Source organism: Salvelinus fontinalis, chromosome 5 (assembly GCF_029448725.1).
Source record: "Salvelinus fontinalis isolate EN_2023a chromosome 5, ASM2944872v1, whole genome shotgun sequence".
Lineage (NCBI taxonomy): Eukaryota > Metazoa > Chordata > Actinopteri > Salmoniformes > Salmonidae > Salvelinus > Salvelinus fontinalis.
The window spans coordinates 34,119,546-34,144,675 of NC_074669.1; the positions used below are offsets into that span (position 1 = coordinate 34,119,546).

Sequence of the window (25,130 nt, forward strand, 5' to 3'; positions counted from 1 at the left end):
CTTTCATTTGCTCTCCAACCTGTATTTTTTAGTCAAGTTTAGGATTAGTTACTGATTAGATTAGGTGCCTCTCCCAAGATTTCTCCCGACATATTGTTGGCAGCTTGGCTACTTTTCTCATTGTATAACCACAATTTGTGCCGCTAAATATGCACATTTTCGAACAAACTCTATATGTATTGTGTAATATGATGTTATAGGACTGTCATCTGAAGTATGCTACCTATGCGGTATGCTACCTATGTGATAGCTACCTATGCGGTAAAAAAATTGTGAAAATATGCGGTTGAGTCTTTTGCTATCGTGGTTAGCTAATAGAAATACATATTGTGTTTTCGCTGTAAAACATTTAAAAAATCGGAAATGATGGCTGGATTCACAAGATGTGTATCTTTCATCTGGTGTCTTGGACTTGTGATTTCATGATATTTAGATGCTAGTATTTACTTGTGACGCTATTACCTAAAGTTGTCGCAGCTGCACACTATGAATGCACCAATTTGTAAGTCGCTCTGGATAAGAGCGTCTGCTAAATGACTTAAATGTAAATGTAAATGTATGTAACACATTATATCGATAATTGCCTAAAATTGTATGTCATTGTCTTTCATAAATGTTGCATTACCTGATGTTGAAACGTTGTTAAATATTTGCTACTTTGGTATACATTGAGTGGAAGGGTATACTTTGAGAGAGAGTAATATTTCACACTTAAATAATAGCTCATCATTCACACACATACAGCCCTGTCTTCATAGTTGTTCATAGTTTATTATCATAGTTTGATCATAGTTTTGTCATAGCTTCTAATTATCGTTTCTAATCACAGATTGAATATAGTTGGCCATGGTTTCTAATCATACTTTCTGGTCTGAGAGGTCTGATTTAATAAGCGGTTCAAGTAGACCCTAAGGGGGCAGAAGCTATTGTTTACAAACAGTATGAATAAAAACAATGTTTCATTGTATAAATAGCCTTCATTTTTAAAAACATACATGTAAATGTCTAGAATTAATACCAATCATTCTTAGATAATATATATCGGGGGGGGACTGGGGGGGGGACTTACGCCAAAAATAGTGTATTGGTGAAGGGGTACGTAAAGGACCGGGCGCAGTTTGCTTCTGAGAATCCCCGTCTAACTCTGTCGGTTCCCAATCCATTATGCCCTGTAGCCTCTGGGTATCATACAGACGTTAGATAATGTTAACCTGTATTTATACGAAATAGATACATTTTAACTTATAAGAATACGTCCATTTGACATATTGCCTAAAAAATACATTTAAACAACAAAATATAATAATAATTATTGTCCATCCGTTTCTGAATATCTGTAAAAATCGTTGTCTTCCTGTTTTAGAATATCTTGACTGAATGTTGTTTCAGCCTCGGAGTTGTCCTTAACATGTTTTCTGCCCATCACAAACAACCGCAAATCAGAGACCTCCGAAATGTCATTTGAAGCGGGGAAATGGTCCGAATTCAATGTTTTACTCTTCATGTTCCGGGGGTACCCCTTCCGTTTCGATCATGTCCTCCAGGGTTGTATTATTTTCGATGTCTGGTGTACATTTTATCATAAAAAATACATACAGTTAACATATAGATATCTCGTAAAATTCTGTGTCCATCCGTTGCTCTTCGGAATTCCATTCTAATGAAGGTGGTTCCATATAATTTATCCCCCGGATGCAGTTGGCTTAAAACAGCCTTCCACTAGATGTCAATAGGCAGTGAGAGGTGGAATGGGGTGTATAGCTTGATCTGAGGTCAAATGAGAGCTCTTGGAATGACATGACCCCAAGTTTCCTTTGTTCAGCAAGGCGCGGGAAGGACCCCTGGATTGCGTTCTGAAATTGCGTTCTTTTCTTTGCGTTATGGTGAAGTTGGACACTCCTGCGCCACATGGCTAGCTTTGGTTGCTAATTCGACAGGTGAAGAGGACATTCTACAACCAAACAACGATTATTCTGGACAAAGGACAACTTGTACAACATTCTGATGGAAGCTCATCAAAAGTAGGAACCATTTATGATGTTATTTCGTATTTCTGTCAAATGTATAGTCGTATTTTCCGCCCTGATTTTGGGCGCTGTCTCACTATAACGTAAGCTGTATGTCGTATTAAAGTTATTTTTTTTTAAATATAACACAGCGGTTGCATTAAGAACTAGTGTATCTTTCATTTGCTGTCCAACATGTATTTTTTAGTAAAGTTTATGATTAGTTATTTGATTAGATTAGGTGCTAATAGAAATACATAGTGTTTTCGCTGTAAAACATTTTAAAAATCGGAAATGATGTCTGGATTCACAAGATGTGTATCTTTCATCTGGTGTCTTGGACTTGTGATTTCATGATATTTAGATGCTAATATTTACTTGTGGCGCTATGCTAGGCTATGCTAGTCAGCTTTTTTACTGATGAGGGTGCTCCCGGATCCGGGATGGTGACTCGTGAGAAGTTTTAATGTTGCATAATATTAACATGTTATACGATATACATTTTTAAATTACATGAATATGTGCATTTGACGTAAATAAAAGAATAATTGTTGTCATCGGTTTAAAACACATATAACTCCTGTTTAATATTACAATAATATCATTAATGTTCAAACAAGTCCCCGCATCCCAAATCTAGCCCTGACCATTATCCAATCTAGCCCTGACCATTAAATATGGGCGTGCACACGTCAGCAGGACATAGGGTCATAAATCAAAATTTTGACGTGTGACATCTACTTTATTCTCTCTAAGGGGTTGAATACTTATTGACTCAAGGGTTTTCAGCTTTTCATTTTTAATTCGATTTTTTTTCTTCAAAAAACACAATTCCACTTTGACATTATGGGGGCCAGTGATTTAAAATGTAAATTTATCAAATTTTATAAATGTAAATTCATAAAATTTTTAATTCAGGCTGTAACAACAAAATGTGGAAAAAGTCAAGGGGTGTGAATACTTTCTGAAGTCACTGTACGTTGATGATTTCCACATATAATTGAAAGAAATTACATTTTTATTCCATAAAGACTGTAATTGTGTCTTGTGAATATTGTAGAAAAATTATTTCAGCCATTTTCCATATTAAAAAGTGAAGTGCCACTTACAGTTTACCATGTACAGTAGGCAACAGGGAATATGTTCCTCCACTGATCTTGCCTTCTGGGATTTCCAGAAGTCTTTGTGTTTTTTAAATGCGACAAGCATACATTGTAAAATTGTAAACTGACAAAAATGTTTAAAGTTAGAACCCATTAGTTAATATACAGCACCAACTACATAAACATCTGATAGGGTCCATTATCTGCTACCTGGACTTTTAAAAATGTAGTTATGATTATGGGTAACTTGCAATAGCTCTTGAAAAGAGAAAGCTATTAAGCACGGTACTGTTTTAATCATTTTGTGCTTGTATGGGAATGACAACCACAAATTGAACTTGAAGAAAATCTATTGGGACGGGATAGCAGTTTTATTTCAGTTATGTTTTCTGCAAACGCTATTAACACATGTATTCATCTAAACGTAATTTACAAGATGCTGCAAAGGAAAGTAAGAAAGATAGTAAGTCCAACTCTGTCCTCCGAACATAGACCTATCTTGCATGACCCATGTACTCAATGGTGACTGATACCTTCAGGGCTTTCTGAGCCGGTTCGCTGGAGCCAATCACGATGAGGCCTGGTCCTCCCATGCTGCAAAAGCTCTTCAGGTGTAGACCATCAGTGACAGGGACAGTGGATACAGCATAGTCCTGCAAACACAACAACCCTACGGCATTACAGGGACCGTGGACATAGTCTTGCAAACACACAACAAACCTACTGGATTACACAGCATAGTCCTGCAAACATGCAAGCCCTAACTAGACAGGTCCCAGTGGGAAAGGTAACCTAACCGACATTGGTTGAGAGTCTTAGAGATTCCGACTGCCACAGGCCACTGGTTGGTTGAGAGTCTGAGGTCACCAGAGCCCCAGGCCACTGGCCCCTCCCCTCAGTCTGTAGAAACCTAACCTAGCAGGCGTAAATTAAACTCTTGACATTAGATCCTCTATATACTGGTCTCGACGAGAAGAAACTGTCGGGAGGTTCTCTCCTGCACTGTTCAACCAATCCAGTAAATGTGGAGGAGGAGGACTTTTTGGGGACTTGGCAGAGGCTAGTTTTTACTGGGAGCTGCGCTTTTCTCTGGCCTCGCATGCCAGACACTCTTATACGGCCGCCTGGCTGCTGCTCAGACAGAGATTGATGATGTTGAGTGTCATCCTGCTCTGTTCTGTCTCATCTACCCCATGGTTATAGTTCTAGTTTAGAGCTCCCTGTTCCATGGTTAGTTTCTGGAGAACCAGACTACTGCTATTGCTCAGAGAGCGACTAATCATGTGGTGTCATCCTACTTTGGTCTGTCATACCATATCTACCCCATGGTAACAGAGGTTCTGGTGGGCTGGTAATTAGCTTCTGGAGTATGTTGTGTTGTGGCATGGGTTGGAATCCCAGGTTCACTGCGGTAGGAATGGACATGTTATATGAAGCGTCAATTCACTCCGCTTTGTCATCTGACCGACATCTGCCCCTGTTTCTCTGGCCTGGTCCATATTAAGTGTGTCATGACTTACCTGGACCACCTATTGAGGTGTTAAATTCGGTGAAAGGGAGACTGCAGTGCCACTTTAACAGTAGGCCTAGATCACAGCAAATCGATCCTCTCTGAAGGAACAGCATTTGCTGACAGTCGGAATGTTTGTTTTACCACTATCCACTGAGTTTTTAAACTACCATGTGCAACATGTTTCAACGCGCCAATAAATCAGTACTGTTTAGGTTCTTATGAACAGTAAAATAGAACAACACCCTATTGACAACTCACAATTCATGACAATCACTGGATTAGGTTGCACAAAAATATTTTGAACCATGCATTCCTGCTTGGACATGTTCGATGAACAACTTATTTTTTGAGTTTCCTACCATCTCAGTTGTCTAGTATACAGTCTAAAGCACTGCAAATTACTTTATAAGGTGAATGATAGAAAAATATCTGAACATAGACCTATCTTGCATGACCCATGTACTCAATGGTGACTGATACGTTCAGGGCTTTCTGAGACGGCTCGCTGGAGCCAATCACGATGAGGCCTGGTCCTCCCATGCTGCAAAAGCACTGCAAATTACTTTATAAGGTGAATGATAAAAAATATATTGCGTCTCGCCGGAAAACAAAATAGTGTGACCAAATTATGGGCTGGTGCCACCAACTGAAAAAGTTGCTCACACTAATCTGGAGCCCTTTCAAGGGGTGTGCTATAAAAATAAATGCTGCATTGTAATGTGTTCTTCTGCCAGTTTGGTTGCTGGGAAGAGAATCATGCGATAGGATGTTATGCAGAAAAATATGTTGGTAGTACAAGGCCATGTACAGGTAACTGCTAAGACAGGTGCCGCTCCAGTTTTCCATCAAGAAAACACCAAATTATGGAATTTCTTGTGAAAGAATGGTGTCACATCCTTCGAAGTGAGTTCTAGACACTATGTTGGATCTATGCCAAGGTACATTGAAGCTGTTCTGGCTCGTGTTGGCCCAATGCCCTATTAAGACACTTTGTTGATGTGTCCTGTATTTTTGTGCACATGAAAGTCAGTGATGTTTACTATAGGTTATTGAAGCAATACAAATGTGATGTGGCTAAAATATGGCTGAAAAGAAAGGGCATTTAGTTGACTGAAATGGCCTACTGTTTTTGTCATTTTGATTCAGTAGCTTGAACCCCTCCCCCCCTCCCAAAAAAACCCTATTGATAACCCTATTGATAACCCCATTAGATCCTATTGATTACCACATTAGATCCTATTGATAACCCCATTAGATCCTATTGATAACCCCATTAGATCATATTGATAACCCCATTAGATCCTATTGATAACCCCATTAGATCCTATTGATAACCCCATTAGATTTCTGCCCAAAGTTTAGGAAAAAAAACTAAAAGTGAACATAATTCATGATGGGTTTTTTATTTTAGTTAGTTTCTCTAAGATAATAGTTTCAGTATAGTTTTAGATTTTCAAGGTTTGTTAATTCATTGTTTTTTTTCATGATTCGTTTTTGCATTAGTTTACTATTATAACCTTGATTCTCTGGTCTACCTATATACAAGTTACAATCATGAAGAAATACAGAATTTTAAGGTATGGGAGCAGACACAAAGGCCTACTGGGGGTATCAGGCATGAATCAATTGCCTTAGGTGTCTGGTTTATGAGATAGCTTACCGTAAAGGATATCCGGTTGTTCATAAATATGTGGGGATAACTCATAAATTATTTGCAAAATATGATATGGAGAGTGTTTTTGTATGAGTCTAAATATGCCCTACAGGAATGAGGTGAAATCTAGTTCTTTGTTTAAACCGTGTGGTGACCCGGAATTAAAATGTGTATATTCTTTGCGTGGTGGATAGCCTTTTTTCGACCCCGACACAAAGTAATTCATTAATAGTGACTTTGTACTATAAAATGTTTCGCAACTTGCGAGGTGATATTTTGATGTCTGATAGCGGATTTATGTTCTCCAAGGCATACTTTAAGTGGCGCGGAATGTTTTTTCAATATTCAATGAGTGTACAACACATTAGGAACACCTGCTCTTTCCATGACATAGACTGACAAGGTGATTCCAGGTGAAAGCTATGATCCAATATTGATGTCACTTGTCAAATCCACTTCAATCAGTGTAGATGAAGGGGAGGAGACAGGTTAAAGAAGGACTTTTAAGCATTGAGACATGGATGGTGTATGTGTGCCATTCAAAGGGTGAATGGGCAAGACAAAATATTTAAGTGCCTTTGAATGGGATATGGTAGTAGGTGCCAGGCGCACCGGTTTGAGTGTGTCAAGAACTGCAACACTGATGGGTTTTTCACACTCAACAGTTTCCCGTGTGTATTAAGAATGAGAAAGGGAACAGGAATGGGGATACCTAGTCAGTTGCACAACTGAATGCATAAAACTGAAATGTGTCTTCGACATTTAACCAACTCATCTGAATGGTCCACCACCCAAAGGACATCCAGCCAACTTGACACAACCGTAGGAAGCATTGGAGTCAACATGGGTCAGCGTCCCTATGGAACTCTTTCGACAACTTGCAGAGTTCATGCTGTGACAAATTGAGGCTGTTCTGAGGGCAAAAAGGGGTGCAACTCAATATTAGGAAGGTGTTCCTTATGTTTTGTACACAGTGTAGATCTTATTGCAAGAGTACATATAAATAACTTTAGTAACTTTAGTACTGCAAGTTATACATGCCTTTTATCTCATAGGTCCTAGGATTCTGAGGGCTAGAAGTCTGAGGGCTCCTTCTGATCTGACCAACATGACTGATAGATTTCTTGATTGTTTATAGGTAAATAAAGGTAGATTCTGAGAGGCAGAATGTGCAAAATCACTTTCCCTTCCACTTCTGATCGTTGGCAATGATGGATTTGGTATCCCATGGGCTGATGCTAACTATAAACAGGTTTACCACAATGGCAGCTGGTGGTATACTGACAGGGGGTACATGGTATGCTCCAGGCATGGGGTTTGAGAATATATACCAAGGATGGGCACCATCAGAATATTGTGCTGGAGCTAGCACAGCTTGACCTGGGGCTAGCGGTTGAGGTGGAGCTAGCACAGCTTGACCTGGGGCTAGCGGTTGAGGTGGAGCTAGTGTAGCTTGACCTGGGGCTAGCGGTTGAGGTGGAGCTAGTGTAGCTTGCCCTGTGGCTAGCGGTTGAGGTGGAGCTAGTGTAGCTTGACCTGGGGCTAGCTGAGGTGGAGCTAGCACAGCTTGACCTGGGGCTAGTGGTTGAGGTGGCGCTAGCACAGCTTAACCTGGGGATAGTGGTTGAGGTGGAGCTAGCACTGCTTGACCAGGGGCTATCTGAGGTTAAGAAAGGGCTAGCGTAACATGACCAGGGGCTAGCAGAGGTAGAGGGGGATCTAGCTCATGGGGTTTTCTAGTTTGGGCAAAAGACCGTCCTCTCTCCTCCATGGCCCGGAGACCAATAAGTGGTAGAGGAGTGCGTCAATTCGTTAGTATGCAAAAGGAAGAGTGTTCTCCCCTCCTCGATAGCCACCTTTTCATCAAGGATACTCATGTACATCCTAGCGCAGAAAAGTTTTTAAATCTGCCACACCTCCTTTGAATCAGCTTTTGTTTTGTCAGAGGAGAAAAACGTGCACACGTTTGACAAACGCCCATCCCCATGTTCACTCTCCTCGATTAACTTGACCTTTTTCAAAAGGAGGTGAGAGAGGACGCAGGAGGTGACCATTTGAGGGAGAAGTTCAAATAGAGCTACAACTTCCACACAGGAGTATCAGAGGAACCATTAATTACTTTGTCAAGTTTAGTTCAGCCATGGTTCTACAGTCAAAAACACATTGAAAAAAAGGAAACTTGACCAAACAAATAATGAAACCCGGAAGTACAAAGGGAGACTCAACACATACGTTTTAATAGGGCGATGAGGACGCCCCCATATTCAGCACCGCTGAATGGACAGCGCTTCTCCCGCATCTCCACTCATTGAGACAGGTATAGCGGAGCTCTGTGGTGCTGAAATGGAAAGCGCCTCTGTCCAGTTGGCAATGGCTATTTCCCATTTGAGGGTATTTTGACATTATAAGCACAGTTAAATACAGTCCTCATTCCTTTATGAAGCGGCAGTTTAGCCCAAACAGTGACTCAGAAAAGATAGCAGCAGGCAAATGTCCTCCCCTGAGCTTATCGTGAGACACATGATAACCCGTCATATCCCATGGACAATCCTAGAGTTGTGTTCAGCAGAGAGAGAAGTTTTGAGTGAAGATTCTTTACAATGTTAACTGCCCTACTTGTAATATATGTTCATTAATTTACAGGGAGATGGCAAATACCCCTTCAAATTAGTGGATTTCGGCGATTTCAGCCACACCCGTTGCCGACAGGTGCATAAAATCGAGCACACATTAATGCAAACTCCATAGATAAACATTTGCAGTAGAATGGCCTTACTGAAGAGTTAATTGATTTTCAACGTGGCATTGACTTTCAACGTGGCACCGTCATAGGATTCCACCTTTTAAACAAGTCAGTTTGTCAAATTTCTGCTCTGCTAGCGCTGCCCCGGTCAACTGTAACTGCTGTTATAGTGGAAACGTCTAGGAGCAACAACGGCTCAGTCGCAAAGTGGTAGGCCACACAAGCTCACAGAACGGGACAGCCAAGTGCTGAAACGTGTAAAAATTGTCTGTCCTTGGTTGCAACGCTCAATACAGAGTTCCAAATTGCCTTTGGAAGCAACGTCAGCACAGGAACTGTTCATCGGGCGTTTCATGAAATGGGTTTCCATGGCCGAGCAGCTGCACACAAGCCTAAGATCCCCATGCACAATGCCAAGCGTCGGCTGGAGTGGTGTAAACGCGTTCTCTGGAGTGATGAATCACGGTTCACTATCTGGCATTCCGACGGCTGAATCATGGTTTGGCTGATGCCAGGAGAACACTACCTGCCCCAATGCATAGTGCCAACTGTAAAGTTTGGTGGAGGAGGAAAACCATGTTTTTCATTGTTCGGGCTAGGCCCCTTAGTTCCCGTGAAGGGAAATGTTAGCGCTACCACATATTCTAGAGGATTCTGCGCTTCCAACTTTGTGACAACAGTTTGGCGAAGGCCCTTTCCTGTTTCAGCATGATAATGCCCTAGTGCACAAAGCGAGGTCCATAAAGAAATGGTTTGTCGAGATCAGTGTGGAAGAACTTGACTAGCTGCACAGAGCCCTGACCTCAACCCCATCAAACACCTTTGGGATGAATTGGAACGCCGACTGAGAGCCAGGCCTAATCACCCAATATCAATGCCAGACCTCACTAATGCTCTTGTGGCTGAATAGAAGAAAGTCCCTGCAGCAATGTTACAATATCTAATGGAAAGCCTTCGAATATCAGTGGAGGGTGCTATAGCAGCAAATGGGGGACTAACTCCATATTACTGCCCATGATTTTGGAATGAGATGTTCAAAGAGCAGGTGTCAACATACTTTTGGCCTGAAGATACAGTATAAAGTGTTATGATCTTGAATGGAAGACAATAGCCTGGTAGAGATGTCTCCCCGGCAGTTTGATCTTCCTCTCGCATGTCCTACACTCAACAGGGATCATAAAATGAGGATAACATATTTAACCCCCCAATCACATCTGTGGATAATCCTGGCCTGAACAGAACAGGCTGTAAAATTATCCTGAATTTAATAAAGGAAGGAGGAAAAACAATGAGAGCTGTAGAGGGGGAAAATCCTTGTATGTTTTCCAAGAGCCGCATCATCAATACCTGACTTATCAAGGATAATGAATAACAGTGAGAGGCTGAGAGAGATAGCATGGTGGAATTTAAATTGGACACAGACAGGAGCGGAAACAGGGCAGCGAGGAAAGGTCAAATTCCTGTTGGGGGTTGAACTCTCCAGGAAATGACCCCATGAATCAGCAAAAGGCCTTCTTTCCCGAAACCACTGGAACCACACTCTTCTCCTGATCCTCCTAAGTGATGACCATATGGTGACAATGGCAATCGTTCTGCAGTTTTTTTCTGGTTTCTCTCCTCGATATGTATACAGTATGATCAATTCATCTCATTAGCTGACCATACATTCCTGAGACACCATGTTTGCCATTTAATCAATTCCCGAATCAATAGCGGATTTAAATGCCTTGAGGCCCTTGAGGCCCCTGAATGAGACCATAATTACCTCAGGGGGGCAGTAATGGTGGCTTGATGACACAGGAAGTCAGTCTGAATATTCCCAGGGTGCACTGCTCTAGTCTGTTCTCACTCACCTTGAACACATCGGCCAGGATCTCTGCTCCTTTCTGATTGGTGCGTTTGGAAAGCCCCACAAAAAACTCTCTACCTGAGGAGAAACAGACAACAACCTGTGGTCAGTATGGATGGAGAGAAAGACAGATGGAGAGAAAGATAGAACAGAAAGAGAAAAGTACGGCCTGAACGTTTGGGTCACCACTCGAGAGCATTGCAGAGAGAATGGGCGTAGCCGTTGAGCTTTTATAAATGAGCCGTTAGCCACGACGTTGCCAAGAGGAAATGTTCCTAGCCCTGCCTGCCAAGTGAAACCCATTTCAGCTGGATGGGAGATGGGAGGAACGCACCACAGAGAGCCAGCGTCTAGAAACTCAATTAAGTGTTCTAGTGCTTTTTCCAAGTCCTGCACGGTGAAGAGCACGGCCCACATAACGTTCACAGGCAAAGCTGCACAACTGTTACAGAATGTACAGAGTAGACTACAATAAAGACCTCACCTCACTAGCTCTCTACCTACAGTACGTTCTCAGCTAGTTGATTGTGAGATGCCTGTTGTGGAACAAGGCTCCTATTGTGATGAAATAGGGTGTGTGTGTGTGTGTGTGTGTGTGTGAGATGGGGGTATAATATTGCCATCTGAGCTAATCATTTTCATTCATGCAGACTGCTGTAAGGAAAAACGGTCTTGAGGTCACATAGAAAGATGACAGTCAGTCAGTTGTCATTTGTACGCCATTTTAGTTGAGGTCACCTCAACTACTTGACTATTACGAATGAGTTATTCGGGAACAATGTTTGTTCACCACCTGTGGTGATGGGTCATATCCTTTGCCTGATCAAGTGGTCATACATGTTTTGCTTTGCTGAATACCTGTATACTTCATCTGTTTCCATAGTGATAACTAAGAGGATGGTGATGCCCATGGTTTTAATGGTGTGCGATTAGTGGAGCGTTGTGTACCTGTAAAGAGGACGTCTCCTCCGTCCAAAGTGGCGTTCTCATCTGACATCTCGACAATGTTTAGGTCCAGCTCCTTCAGAGCTCGCCGCATGGCCTCCGTCTGGAAAACACACATAGACAGACAGGGTTAAGGCACATACACAAGGGCATATCTCGGCACGTGCGGTCACGGACCGATGCACTCACAAAGCATTCATTGGAAGACGTTTATTGTAATGAGATATAGTACACACACGTGACACACCAATAGGAGAGCTCTCAATGATATATGGAAATGAATACCTGGGACAGCCTAATAAACAGCGCCCAGAGAAAGGTATTATGATCAAGTCATCATATTGCTACATAACACGAGCGAAAAGGCACATGATCCAACATCAGCCAGGTTCCTGAGTAGAGTAGGAATCACGTAAACCAAACCAGTCTGTCCAAGAGATCATCATGACATCATCTCTGCGAGCCACACGGTTATGTCATAACAGAGGAAGTATGTAAAACTTTTTATATGGCCACGGCGGTGGAAATGGGGTAGGAAGAGACCAACACTAACCTAAAAAAGGTTGGCGGATTAAAAAACGATCCATCCAAGTCAAAGTTCCTGGCCTGTTCTCTGGGTCAACTGCCCCTGTGTGTGTGTGTCTCCATAGAAGAGGACCACCAGCTGTTTGATGGTGGACTGGATTTGGTCAGTATAGCCTGGTCTGAGGTCCGCCTATTCTGGTTTTGACTGTTCCGGGTTTTGGGGGTCCCCAGGGAGCTGTGACTGCCGCGGGGCCTGGGGCCAATGTGATGTTAGTGTAACATCAGTGTTTCCACAGGCCCCTATCTCACCATGACCTCAGCCTAGCTGTTCGCTAATCGAAGGCTTCTGCTTCTCCTCACACCAGACACCCGGGCCAAGCCATGAAGTCATCCAGGTAGAGACTGCCATGCAAGGCCACGGCACAGCACAACACAGATAACACAAACACTTACAGTTTCTCCCTCTCCCACACATGCATACAGACACACGCTATGCATTACACACATCCACACACAAATCCGAGACCTCCCTTGGATCCTCAATGAAACATAGTAGAACATGAGATACTGACCCAATTACCCTTTAAGTTCTATGAGTTTTTTTTGGAAGGCTGCGTGGGTTTGTTTTGTAGAGGGACTCTGATGTGATTTTGGACGATCTTGTGGCCCTGGCTCTCAGACACAACAGCACCTGCGTAAACGATCATCACACAGACCAGGCTGTACCGGCCGGTTCCTCATCTGCTACGGCTCGACCTCATTCAACACACACTCAACCACTTCGCAGCATCTCACAGAGCACTAAAGGCATCTCCTCCACCACCTTATCCACATTTTCCCCTTTCTTCTCGCTCTCCTCCCTCTTCAGCGCCCAAGAACATAGTCTCCCTTTCACCTATAAGTACACTGTACTCTAGTTCATTAGTGGTCATAAGTAGATAACATAAAGTCACTACTGAATGTCTATCTAATAAACAGCATGGAAAATAGCCGTTTTAATTGGACCAAATAGCTATTGAAATTAGAACAGACATGTTTTCCTTCAGAAGGTTATCAGGGCAACACCTTCAGCACTCCAATTAAGATGCATAGTGTAGTAACCTGGTATATTATGTTTACCAATAGATGGCAGTATTGACTCAAGACGGGGGTTTGCATTCCGCTATCCGTAGCTATTTCCTATGTCTGCCTATATTACCATGATTAAGAAAGCTTCAGGAAAAGGTTTAAGCCAGGTGCATAAAATGATGTAAATCTCAGTTACAATTAAATACTAACCGTATGTAAGTCTCATGAGTCGTAATTCTAAGAAGCTTTAAGGATACTACATATTTGGCGATGAGGATAACTATGGAAAACTGCGTTGGATTTTTTTTGCCACGAAGTTAACGGAGTGTTTGGCGTGCGACGCGGGAGGTGAGACTCAAGTGAACGGTGGAAGATTCTGAAGGATTGATTCCCTGGATACCGGTAGGACAAATTATTGACTGTGTGAGGGGAGAACGAATCGGAAAAGATGGCTTTGGCAACAATAGGCTCGCTACCACCATTTGATCCTAAAAATCACGAATGGGAGGAGTACTGTGAAATAATGGAACATTTCTTTGCTGCTTATGAAATAACTGATGCCGCTAAACAGAAATCCATACTCATAAGCGTTGTCGGTGCACAGACGTACAGCTTAATGAGAAACCTGTTGAGCCCAGATAAACCAGGAGAAAAGTCATTCATAGATTTAGTCGAGTTATTAAAAAATCACTTCAACCCCAAACCCAGTGAAATAGTACAAAGATTCAAGTTTGATTCACGCATGAGAAAACCTATCGAATCAGTGGGGGAATATGTGGCTGAGTTGAGAACTAGCATTGGACTGTAACTATGGGAATACACTATCGCAAATGCTACGCGATCGGCTGGTGTGTGGGATTAATGATGACAGGATACAAATACGATTGTTATCAGAGCCTAATCTCACATTTGAGAATGCACTCAAACTGGCCCAGGCCATGGAGTCCGCAAATAGAAATGCACTGGATTTGCAGGCAAGGGGCGCAACTGCGTGCCATTCAATAAAAGAGAGCAGCGCTGAGCGCGTAGAATTTCAAAGAACAGAAAGCCGTGGTGCAGCAGCCAATAGAGACTGTTATCGTTGCAAAGGCAAACACGCAGCGTTTGACTGTAAATTCAAAAACGAAAAGTGTTATGCATGTGGGATAATAGGCCACATTGCGAGGGCGTGCCGCAATAAAAAAAAGCCACGGGATGCAGAAAAGAGGACGGATAGAAAACCGAATACCTCCAGACGTTCTAGCCACCGCTCTAATCAAGTGAGAGAAAGTGAAAGTGAGTGCGCAGACGCAGAGCAAGCATTCTCAATGTACAGTGTACAGGGGGCGAATATGAAAAAGGTGGAGCCTTTCATTGTGGAAATGGGAATAAATGGATTGAAGGTACCGTTTGAACTAGACACAGGATGTAGTGTCACTGATGAACAGGTCCCAATTCTATAGCAAGTGGAAAACCGTTGAAGTGCCTAAACTGAGAGACACCCCCATTAAACTCAAAACGTACACAGGGGAGAAGATCACTGTGATTGGAGTGGCGGATGTTCAAGTGGAATATCATGGACAAAAGAGAAATCTGCCTCTCTTAGTAGTGGAAGGTACTGGCCCCAGCTTACTAGGAAGAGGGTGGTTGGAGGAAATAAAATTGAACTGGGATGAAATCAAACATGTCACCACAGAGACATTGACACTACAGCAGGTGCTTTCAAAGCATGAGGGTGTTTTCAAAGAAGAGCTAGGGACATTAAAAGGGTTCCAAGCTACCATTCATGTTGCTGCTGATGCTACTCCCAGATTCTATAGGCCAAGATCAGTTCCATATGCCATGAAGCCTAAAGTGGATGTGGAAATTGAGACTCTTAGCAGAGAATATAATTGTACCTGTCAAGTTTTCTGAGTGGGCAGCACCAGTTGTTCCCATACTAAAACCAGATGGTTCAATCAGATTATGCGGTGACTACAAGCTGACTGTAAATAGAGTTTCTTCTCTGGAGCAGTACCCCATACCCAAAGTGGAGGATTTGCTTTCAACGTTAACCGGAGGGCAACAGTTTACAAAACTGGACATGAGTCACGCATATCAGCAAGTGCTAATGGATAAAGCTTCACAGAAGTACTTGACCATAAACACCCACCGAGGGATGTTTACCTATAAACGCTTGCCTTTCGGGGTGTCTTCTGCACCAGCTATCTTCCAAAGAACTATGGAGGGAATTCTGCAGGGGATACCCAAGGTAGCAGTTTACCTCGACGACATTCTTGTCACGGGAGTCACGAAGCAGGAACATCTCAGAAACTTAGGTGAAGTTTTGAGGAGGATGGAGGACGCCGGTCTCCGGTTGAAGAGGAGCAAATGTACACTGTTAGCTGATGAAGTGCAGTACCTGGGTCACAAGGTGGATGCCAAGGGGTTACACACTGTCAAAGCTAAAGTGAGGGCTGTTGTGGAAGCTCCAGCTCCGACAAACGTTACAGAGCTGAAAGCCTATCTAGGCTTACTGAACTATTACAATCGCTTCCTCCCGAACCTCTCTACCCTCTTAGCTCCTCTACATCAACTGTTAAGGAAGGATGTGGCCTGGAAATGGTCAGAAAGTCAGGAAGAAGCTTTTGCAAAGTCAAAGGTGTTACTGCAATCAGCTGAAGTGCTAGTGCATTACTCATCAGACAGAGATCTTATCTTATCGTGTGATGCCTCAGCGTATGGTGTGGGGGCGGTGCTATCCCACCGGATGGAGAATGGTGCAGAGAAACCTATCGGGTTCATGTCAAGAACGTTGTCGCCAGCGGAGAAAAAGTACTCTCAGCTGGACAAGGAAGGACTGGCTGTCATATTCGGAATACAGAGATTCCACAAGTACTTGTACGGGAGAACATTCACTATTGTGACGGATCATAAGCCTCTGATCTCTCTGTTCCATGAACAAAAGCCAGTACCACAAATGGTCTCTCCAAGAGTTCAACGTTGGAATGTGTGGCTCAGGGCCTACGAGTACAGAATCATTTACAAACCAGGTAGATACCATGGGAATGCTGATGCTCTGAGTAGGCTGCCCGTTCCAGAAATCATCATTCAGGAAGAAGAAAATGACCAGGTTTTGATGATCGACGTGTTGGATGATGCACCGGTGGGAACAGTTCTGGGGCCCGTACGTCTCGTTCTTTCCACCCGGACCCCCAAAACGGTTCCGGATTAGATGTTTACATTGCATGGATGAGTAAATTAGCCCAGACTGGAAAATACAATTGGGGGTGTTCAGTGCATGACAGATACAGAGGGTGTGCAGATACATGCGGTGGAGGGGAAAATATAGGCTAGTACAAGGTTTCCCAAACTCGGTATTGGGGCCCTTCATGGGTGCACGTTCTGGTATTAGCCCTAGCACGACACAGCTGATGTCAAATAACCAACGCATTATTAAGCTATGAATCGGCTGTGTCGTGCTAGGGCAAAAACCAAAACGTGCACCCAGGGGGGCCCCAGGACCGAGTTTGGGAAACTCTGGGCTAGTATATGGGTCTTTCTATCGATAATGGGGCCAATGTGTGACATTAGGATCAACATTTCTAAATGGTTTGAAACAAAAATAAAAAAGGATTTTCATGTACTTCCACATGTGTACTTAAAGGAATAAATGTGAATATATGCAAATTGTCCCCAGTGCTACGCCACTGCTTGTAAAATCTAAGATGTGTCAAATAAATTATATCTAGCTCAGGGCTCCAGCTATGCATTTGGTTTGCTAACTTGCAAAGTGGCTAGATGCCAAGATCAAGCTTCTTGGCTACAGCAGATAAATTAATTTCCCTCTTGGATCCCTCAAGATCCCTGTTACCTAAAACTGTTTAGTGCATCAATTATTATAATACTTCTTTTGAGAAATAGCGGCCCTCGTGTGTACTTCCAGTAATAATGCATATACCAGTATGGTACAGAAACAGTGTGAAAATCTGGATACCGCCCAAGCCTACATCTAGCCTAGTCGTACAGACTGTGTGAGTGGCCACCCTGGCTGTTATGTAAAAAGGGTGCTAGCTCCACTCTCCAACTGATACCCACTCCGCTGCTAAACCGCCTGCCCTGCCCAGGGCTACACGCTGAGAGCTAGGCCCTCCTATGAATAAGAAGTTCACAAGGGAGTTTTGGCTGTTCTGTTCTGGGCCCCACCTGCCCACATTCCCCCCATTGCTGGGCAGAGCAGACAGGGGAGATGGAACAGAGAAGACAGGAGAGCAGGTAAGTTTACTCCACAGTGTTGGTGGTGGTAAATTATGACAGAACACTCAAAGTCATTGCCTGCCTTGAGGAGTGTCTCTGAGAGGGGAGAAGGGAAGGGTACAATGGCTAGTTATTATGACATTCTTGGTCTGTCTTCAACTGAACTATGTATTGTACGTACAATACGCATGAGGTCACTGTTACTCTTCTCTGTGATATTGTGTTCACCTAGTGCTAACAGCTTGGTATTTTAGATTGATGCCCCAGGTACCCTGGTCCCAGATCGGTTTATGCTGTCTTTCCAACTCCTATGGTCACTGTCAAGCAAGACAGCACAAACCGATCTGGGACCAGGCTACTAATAGTTGGAGCATGAATACAGAAATAAATAGCTTCCTTTTTTATTCCATGGCCATTGGGCAATTGAGTTGGAAAAGTCAATTTCATGCTGCATCAATGGTCGTTGGAGCTTCGGCTGGACATCCCATAGCATAGATGAGGATGAACATATAAGACTAATGCAGAGAAGGAAAAGTTAAAGAATGGAATGGGAATGGGAATGCCAATCAGAATGGGAAAAGGCTAATGACAAAGCTATGTACCCCAGAGAAAGAATTTCAATAAACACACTGAACTTCATTAGTTATTCAAAACATCCAGCAGAATAATGTTATCAGATCTTTCCAGGTATTTAGTACATCTTTGACGTCATGGAAGGACTAGAGAGACGACTGGACTGTCTTTGTTCAGTGATGATAGGAGTAACTTGGAGCCTTTAAAGACTGAGAGGTTTGCTATGGTCAGTGATTCTCACCGAGTGGTTACCTTGGGATTTGCATACTTGGCCTAGAGGGTAACACACTCGCACGCAGGTTGACGTTTATAGTCATGAATCTTGCCCTGTAGGCAGAACTGAGCAATTTCCTTTAGATGGACCAGCTGCAAAGTCAAAATTGTCTATATCGTAACAATTCATGAAAACAAAAATGAGCTTTTTGGTCTTAATTTAAGGCTAGTGGTGTGAAGGGTCATGCCACCCCCTACAGTCTTCTAATTGTCTCCAATTATCTTTGGCAAGGCCCCTTTCCTCCACACCTGTTTACACTCCCAAATCATCTCTCCTCTGCCCTTTTCACCCCTTTCAGTTCCTTATTGATGCTCCTTCCTACACACTAGGATCATTTTTTGGTGATGCCACTGGGTAGCCCTAGCAATCCTCCTGCATGATATGATGAAGTAAGTGCCCTTTGTTATTATACTGTTCGGAGAATGTAAGTCCTAAATAATATATAGTACTTGCCCTATTATTTATTTGTATAGCCATGCCCTCAGTTTGCTAATGATGCTAAATGCTATGGGTCCTTTGTTCTAGTTATGTGTTGGCAGTCTCCTTAGTTTATAGATGTTATATGTTAAGCCTATTTATACCCATAGTCACTTGGCACTACCTTGACATGTCTGCACCTTTATGTTAATTTTTTTGTTTTCCTAATGTTTCAATTTTTGTATCTCTCTTCCAGACCACCACATCCTAAAGCACATCCTTGTCATCCAAATTCTACCTACAGGCCTTACAAGCCCCAACTCCTAACCTCATCCTAATGTCCATCCAAACCCTTTCCCCATGTACTCTGTTTGTTCCTGTGTTAAACTGTATAATAAATACCTCTAAATCTGGATTCCTGCTCCATCTCCTGATTCACGTTATGACCGATGCACCGGTGTGGCAGAAACAGTCTGGAACCTAGCATACTGTTCCGCCCTAGTCCTTTTCTTCATGGTCCTTCGAGCCGGATAAGACTGCTGCCTTGGAACCAGACAACCTACCAGAAGGAGGTGCAGGAGTCATCCTCAAAAGCCTTCAAAACGCACACACAACCCAGAAGCACAAAGAAATCTCCACCCCCTTCCAGTACCAGCTCCTCCTAGGCATACTAAGAGACATCCAAAGTAACCTACAAGAGAATGCGGGTACAGTGGACATCACTCCCATCAAGCTCCTATCCAATCCAGCCTCAATCGATAGTTCTTCCAAACCCCCCTCTTGTGGCTAGTGTGCCAGCCCCTCCAAGCCCCCCTCCTGTGGCCAGCACACCAGACCCTACCAAGCCTCATCCTCCAGCTCCAATCCAGGGAACCACCAGTCTAGCTCCGACCCAGGGCCTTCCCTCTCCAGTGGTCAGCGTGCCACCTCCGGGCCTTTCCTCTCCAGTAACCAACATGCCACGGCCTACGGGTCCCTCTCCTGTGGCAATTGTGCAACCTCCAAGACGCCCCCTGGTGGCCAGCATGCCAACACATGCCTTCCGGCTGGCAAAACAAAACCAAGCCTTCCAACTGTCTAGAAACTCCAGAGGGATGTTGAGCTTTGCCTTCCTCCTTGCACATCCTTGTTACCCATATCCTATCTCCAAGGCTTTACAAGCCTCAACACATCCTACCTACAGGCCTTATAAGCCCCGACTCCTAACCTCCATCCACACCCTCCCCCAATGTGCTCTGTTTGTTACTGTGTTCAGCTGTGTAGTGATTCACATTCTGACCGATGCACCATGGTGGCAGAAACAGTCCTGAGCCTAGCCCTAGTCCTTTTCTTCAGTTAGGGTAAGCAGTGTGGTTAAGGTTAGGTTTAAAATCATATTTTATGACTTTGTGGCTGTGCCAGCTAGTGACCAACTCGAGCTACCTATAGGGAAAGATTCATAACCTGCCGATAACGCGTGTGCATACACGCGCACACACACACACACACAGGTTTTATATTAGTCTTATTTTAAATTAGTATAGTTCAATCCTTGAGCTGTTCTTGTCTAATGTTCTGTATTATGTCATGTTTTGTTTTGTGTGGACCCCAAGAAGGGTAGCTGCTGCTTCAGCAACAGCTAATGGGGATCCTAATAAAATACTATATGGGAGAGTGAACTATATAGATGGGCTTGTGGCCCTGACTGCTGCCTTGAGAGAGATGATGCTCTTTATCTCACTTTCTCGTACACAACCTAAATGCATGCGCACATGCTTGCAAACACGCACGCCACATGCACACATAGTACTGTGTCAATTATCTTTGTTGTTGCAAAACTGAGTTGTTTTTTTCGCCATTCCTCTGTTAACAGGTTGTGGCAGTGCTATAACTCAGTTCACAGCAGGAATGTGACAAAAAGTATGCTATTTATGCAACAGTCTAATGAAAATAAACTCTCAATGCCTTGTCCAGGCCAGGCAGGCGGTATCCAAACAAATCCCAGGGCAATGCATTGGAAAAATACCTGCGGCTAAGGTAACCAAGCCATGGCATTCAATCTCTCCCTCTCTCTCTCTCTTTTTATTTTGCATAACACACAACTATCTGCTTAGGGATTACATAAATGTTTGATCAGTAGTTCAAAGTAAAGCAGTCACAGTAGATCATCCATAACCTCACAGCTGAGCAGAACAACAACCATGGGGGAATCTGGCCACCTGTCTCAGCAGCAGAGGAAAGGAGAGGAAGCTAGCTAGAGCCAGAGACCTATATCCAACCAATGCCAGACTGAGGTTTTGTTCCAAATAGCACCCCATTTTCCTATATAGCGCACATTTGACCAGAGTCCAAGGCTCTGGTCAAAAGTAATGCATTATATAGTGAATAGGGTGCCATTTAGGAGGAAGACTAGATCCAACCGCAGCCAGAACGACTTCATTTGGACTCCCAGGATATTCGGAGCTGGAGCAGAAAAATGCCCCAAACAGCCTGTGAGGCTGACATATTTATGGCTTCACTAAGGAGCGGAGATGGCAGAGCAGGGTGTGCCATGGTGGGGGGTACATTATGGTCTGAGTGTGGATTGTTGTGCAAAAGGAAACTCACATAGAAAACGCTTTGAGTTAGAGTTACAAAAAGAGAGCGAGAGAGAGAAGAGAGAGCTTTTAGGGGACTTGGCAAGGTAGGGCTCTCTCTATCTATGTTCCTCCACCCTGTTACCCTAGCTAGAGCCCCCAGGTAGCCCCCTTCACCCTGCTGGGGGTACATTTCAGTCCCGTCCCTTGGTGTTACCATGGCCCAAACCCTCCAACCCGCTGGGGTGTTAGGCAAGAGGGGAAACCATTATACCTATACCTATTATACCAAACGGAGAGTTTGTTTTCAGCTTTATCAAGGCCCCAATCATACCAGCTCAGGCATCTACCTCAGGCATTCAAAAGCTGTTTTTCTGCCACTGTCATTAGATACACGTGTCATGTCGAAGACTGGCTTTGATAACCTGTTGAGGACAGAGGGCGCTGTTTTCACTTTGGGGGGAAATCGTGCCCAATTTAAACGGCCTCATACTCAATTCTTGCTCGTACAATATGCATATTATTATTACTATTGGATAGAAAACACTCTCTAGTTTCTAAAACCGTTTGAAACCGTATATCTGTGAGTAAAACAGAACTCCTTTTGCAGCAAACTTCCTGGCAGGAAGTGGAAAATCTGAAATTGATGCACTGTTCTCGGGCCTGCCTATTAATATTGATATTTAAAAGTTTAGATGCACTTCATACGTCTTCCACTAGATGTCGACAGGCAGTGAGAGAAGAAATGGAGTGTGTAACTTGATCTGGTGTCGAATAATAGCTCTCGGCATGACGTGTCACCAGTTTCCTGTTTCCTGGATTTGCCTTCTGATAAGCTGTCGTTATGGACGAAATATCTCCGGCTTTGATTTTATTTGATACATGTGACAATATCATCGTAAAGTATGTTTTTTCAATATAGTTTAATCAGATTATTGAATTTTTTTCGGGAGTTTTGCCGTGCTCCGTTCTCTGAGTTTGTTGATGATGGAAAGATTCGCACCACTTGGCAAGTGTGCTTGCTAAATCGAGAGGGAAAAAGGCCGTTCTAAATCTAAACAACGATTGTTCCCGACAAAGGACCCCTTGTACAACATTCTGATGAAAGATCATCAAAAGTAGGACCCATTTTATGATGCTATTTCATATATCTGTCGAACATGTTGTACTACTCCCTCACGACGCCAGGTCAGCGGAGTCAATCACCACCTTCCGGAGACACCTGAAACCCCACCTCTTTAAGGAATACCTAGGATAGGATAAAGTAATCCTTCTAACCCCCCCCCCCCCTTAAAATATTTAGATGCACTATTGTAAAGTGGTTGCTCCACTGGATATCATAAGGTGAATGCACCAATTTTTAAGTCGCTCTGGATAAGAGCGTCTGCTACTTGACTTAAATGTAAATGTACTAGTCGTTTGCGCCCAGATTTTGGGTACTCTCTCGCTATACTTAAGCTGGAGGTCGTAATGAAGTTATTTTTAGAATTCTAACACGGCGATTGCATTAAGAACTAGTGTATCTATCATTTCCTATACAACATGTATTTTTAGTTATGTTTATGAATAGTTATTTGGTCAGAATATGTGTGTCAGAAAAAGTGTCCGGACGTTGTGGGAAAAAGATGCTACGTTAGCACAATGTATAACCACTGATTTCAGCTCTAAATATGCACATTTTCGAACAAAACATAAGTGTATGTATAATCTGATGTTATAGGACTGTCATCTGATGAAGCTTATCAAGGTTAGTCAAAAATTATATATCTTGCTGGTTTATTCGCTATCGCTAATGTGCCTATTGCTATTGCTAACGTGCCTTGATGAATGAATGCGTTAGTGTGGTAGGCTATTGTAGTAAGCTAATATAATGCTATATTGTGTTTTCGCTGTAAAACACTTAAAAAATCTGAAATATTGGCTGGATTCACAAGATGTTTGTCTTTAATTTGCTGTACACCATCGATTTTTCAGAAATGTTTTATGATGAGTATTTAGGTATTTGACGTTGGTGTATGTAATTACCCTGGCTGCTTCGGTTCTATTTCTGACGGTAGCTGTGATTGTAGCTGCAATGTAAAACTGATTTATACCTCAAATATGCACATTTTTCGAACAAAACAGATTTATTGTATAACATGTTATAAGACTGTCATCTGATTAAGTTGTTTCTTGGTTAGTTTGGTAAGTTCTTGGTTAGTTAGGTTGGCTTTGTGCATGCTACCTGTGCTGTGAAAAATGTCTGTACTTTTTTGTATTTGGTGGTGAGCTAACATAAATATATGTGGTGTTTTCGCTGTAAAACATTTTAAAAATCGGACATGTTGACTAGATTCACAAGATGTGTATCTTTCATTTGCTGTATTGGACTTGTTAATGTGTGAAAGTTAAATATTTCTAAAAAATATCTTTTGAATTTCGCGCTCTGCCTTTTCAGTGGAATGTGGGAGGAGTTCCGCTAGCGGAACGCCAGAGCCAGACAGGTTAAAGGCATCACAATAAGGATGTTCAATTTCAGTTTATTTTCTGTCAAAGTGCTTCACTCACACCCCCCTTCCCTCTCCAGGACGAGTCAACTACCCTTCCACACTGGGAACGAGTCAGAATTGACTCTTTCTAACGAACTAAGAAATACTTCTAATAAAACGCAGTATCACCATCCATTAGAAATATGAGTTTCAAGAAAACTTCGGCACAGCAACTGTGGAATGGCATCTTTTAAAACAGCATCTTATTCTTAGTGTGCTTCAGTATACAGTACACTCACAAGGGAAGCCTCATAGGATGTGAACTTTAGAGCTGTATAGATCTAGCACTGTAATAAGCACACAAACTCCCTCCCGACACTACTCTGTTATGTAGCCTAGCTACAAGCCAGAGGGGAACCCTAGATGATCTTCAGAGCTCTAGGCGGCATGCTCTCAGAAAGGGAGACAGATTAGAGGACATGGAAAAACAAGAAAAATACATAAAGAGGAGAATGGGAATGAGTGGAATGAGAGAGAATTCTTTCAAGACACCTCGATTCTTTCAAGACCCCTCCCCACCACACACACAGAGCTCTACTACAACAAACAAAGTTATCAGCATTGCCGGCCCAGGGCCAGCATTCCAGTCCCAGGGAAAATAAAGCTTCTCCTTCCAACCGCCAATCTCCCTCCTTATATCAGCAGCAGAGCCAGGCAGATACGCGTGTATGTTTTTGTAGTAGCTGTGTGTCTCTCACACCCAACCTCACACTGCGATGGCTCCACAAATATAGAAAGTAGAACTGCAGGGCAACAGGGTTTGTTGAAGGTGTGTGTATGAGTGGGGGGTATGGGTTGCCCTTCTGTATCTCCCCCACGTACTGCCCTGACCAGGGACTGTATCTCTGCACCCCCCCCCCCCCCCCCCCCCCCCCCACACACACACCCCAACACAGGGGGTGAAACAATAAGCACACCCCCTAGGAGGATTACAGTGGACCCTTGCTTGGCCGCCTCTGCCCGATCAGAAATAACATTCCGTTCATCAGTGAGTGAGCATGCACACACGCACACACAGCTCTGTACCCCCAGCCGGTCAGTCACGCCATCCTACAACAGGCCCTTAGAGAGAAGACAAACGGCTGGCATTCACTTTCAAGGGCTCTGTTAAATCGTACTGACACAATGATACATTCTGTGACCAGATGGGTTTAACGACAAC

The 25,130-nt window shown here is 43.2% G+C and overlaps 1 protein-coding gene across 2 annotated transcripts in view; it reads right to left on the reverse strand.

Moving 5' to 3' along the window:
- The window catches only part of LOC129855510 (N(G),N(G)-dimethylarginine dimethylaminohydrolase 1-like), a 132,090-nt gene that overhangs the window by 20,471 nt on the left and 86,489 nt on the right, over positions 1-25,130 (reverse strand). For both annotated transcript variants that reach the window (XM_055923238.1, XM_055923237.1), the window contains exons 2-4: positions 11,817-11,916; positions 10,873-10,946; positions 3,643-3,762 (exon numbers count right to left, since the gene is read on the reverse strand). In XM_055923238.1, the coding sequence (XP_055779213.1) occupies positions 3,643-3,762; positions 10,873-10,946; positions 11,817-11,916 (294 nt within the window). The remainder of the gene's footprint in view (positions 1-3,642; positions 3,763-10,872; positions 10,947-11,816; positions 11,917-25,130) is intronic.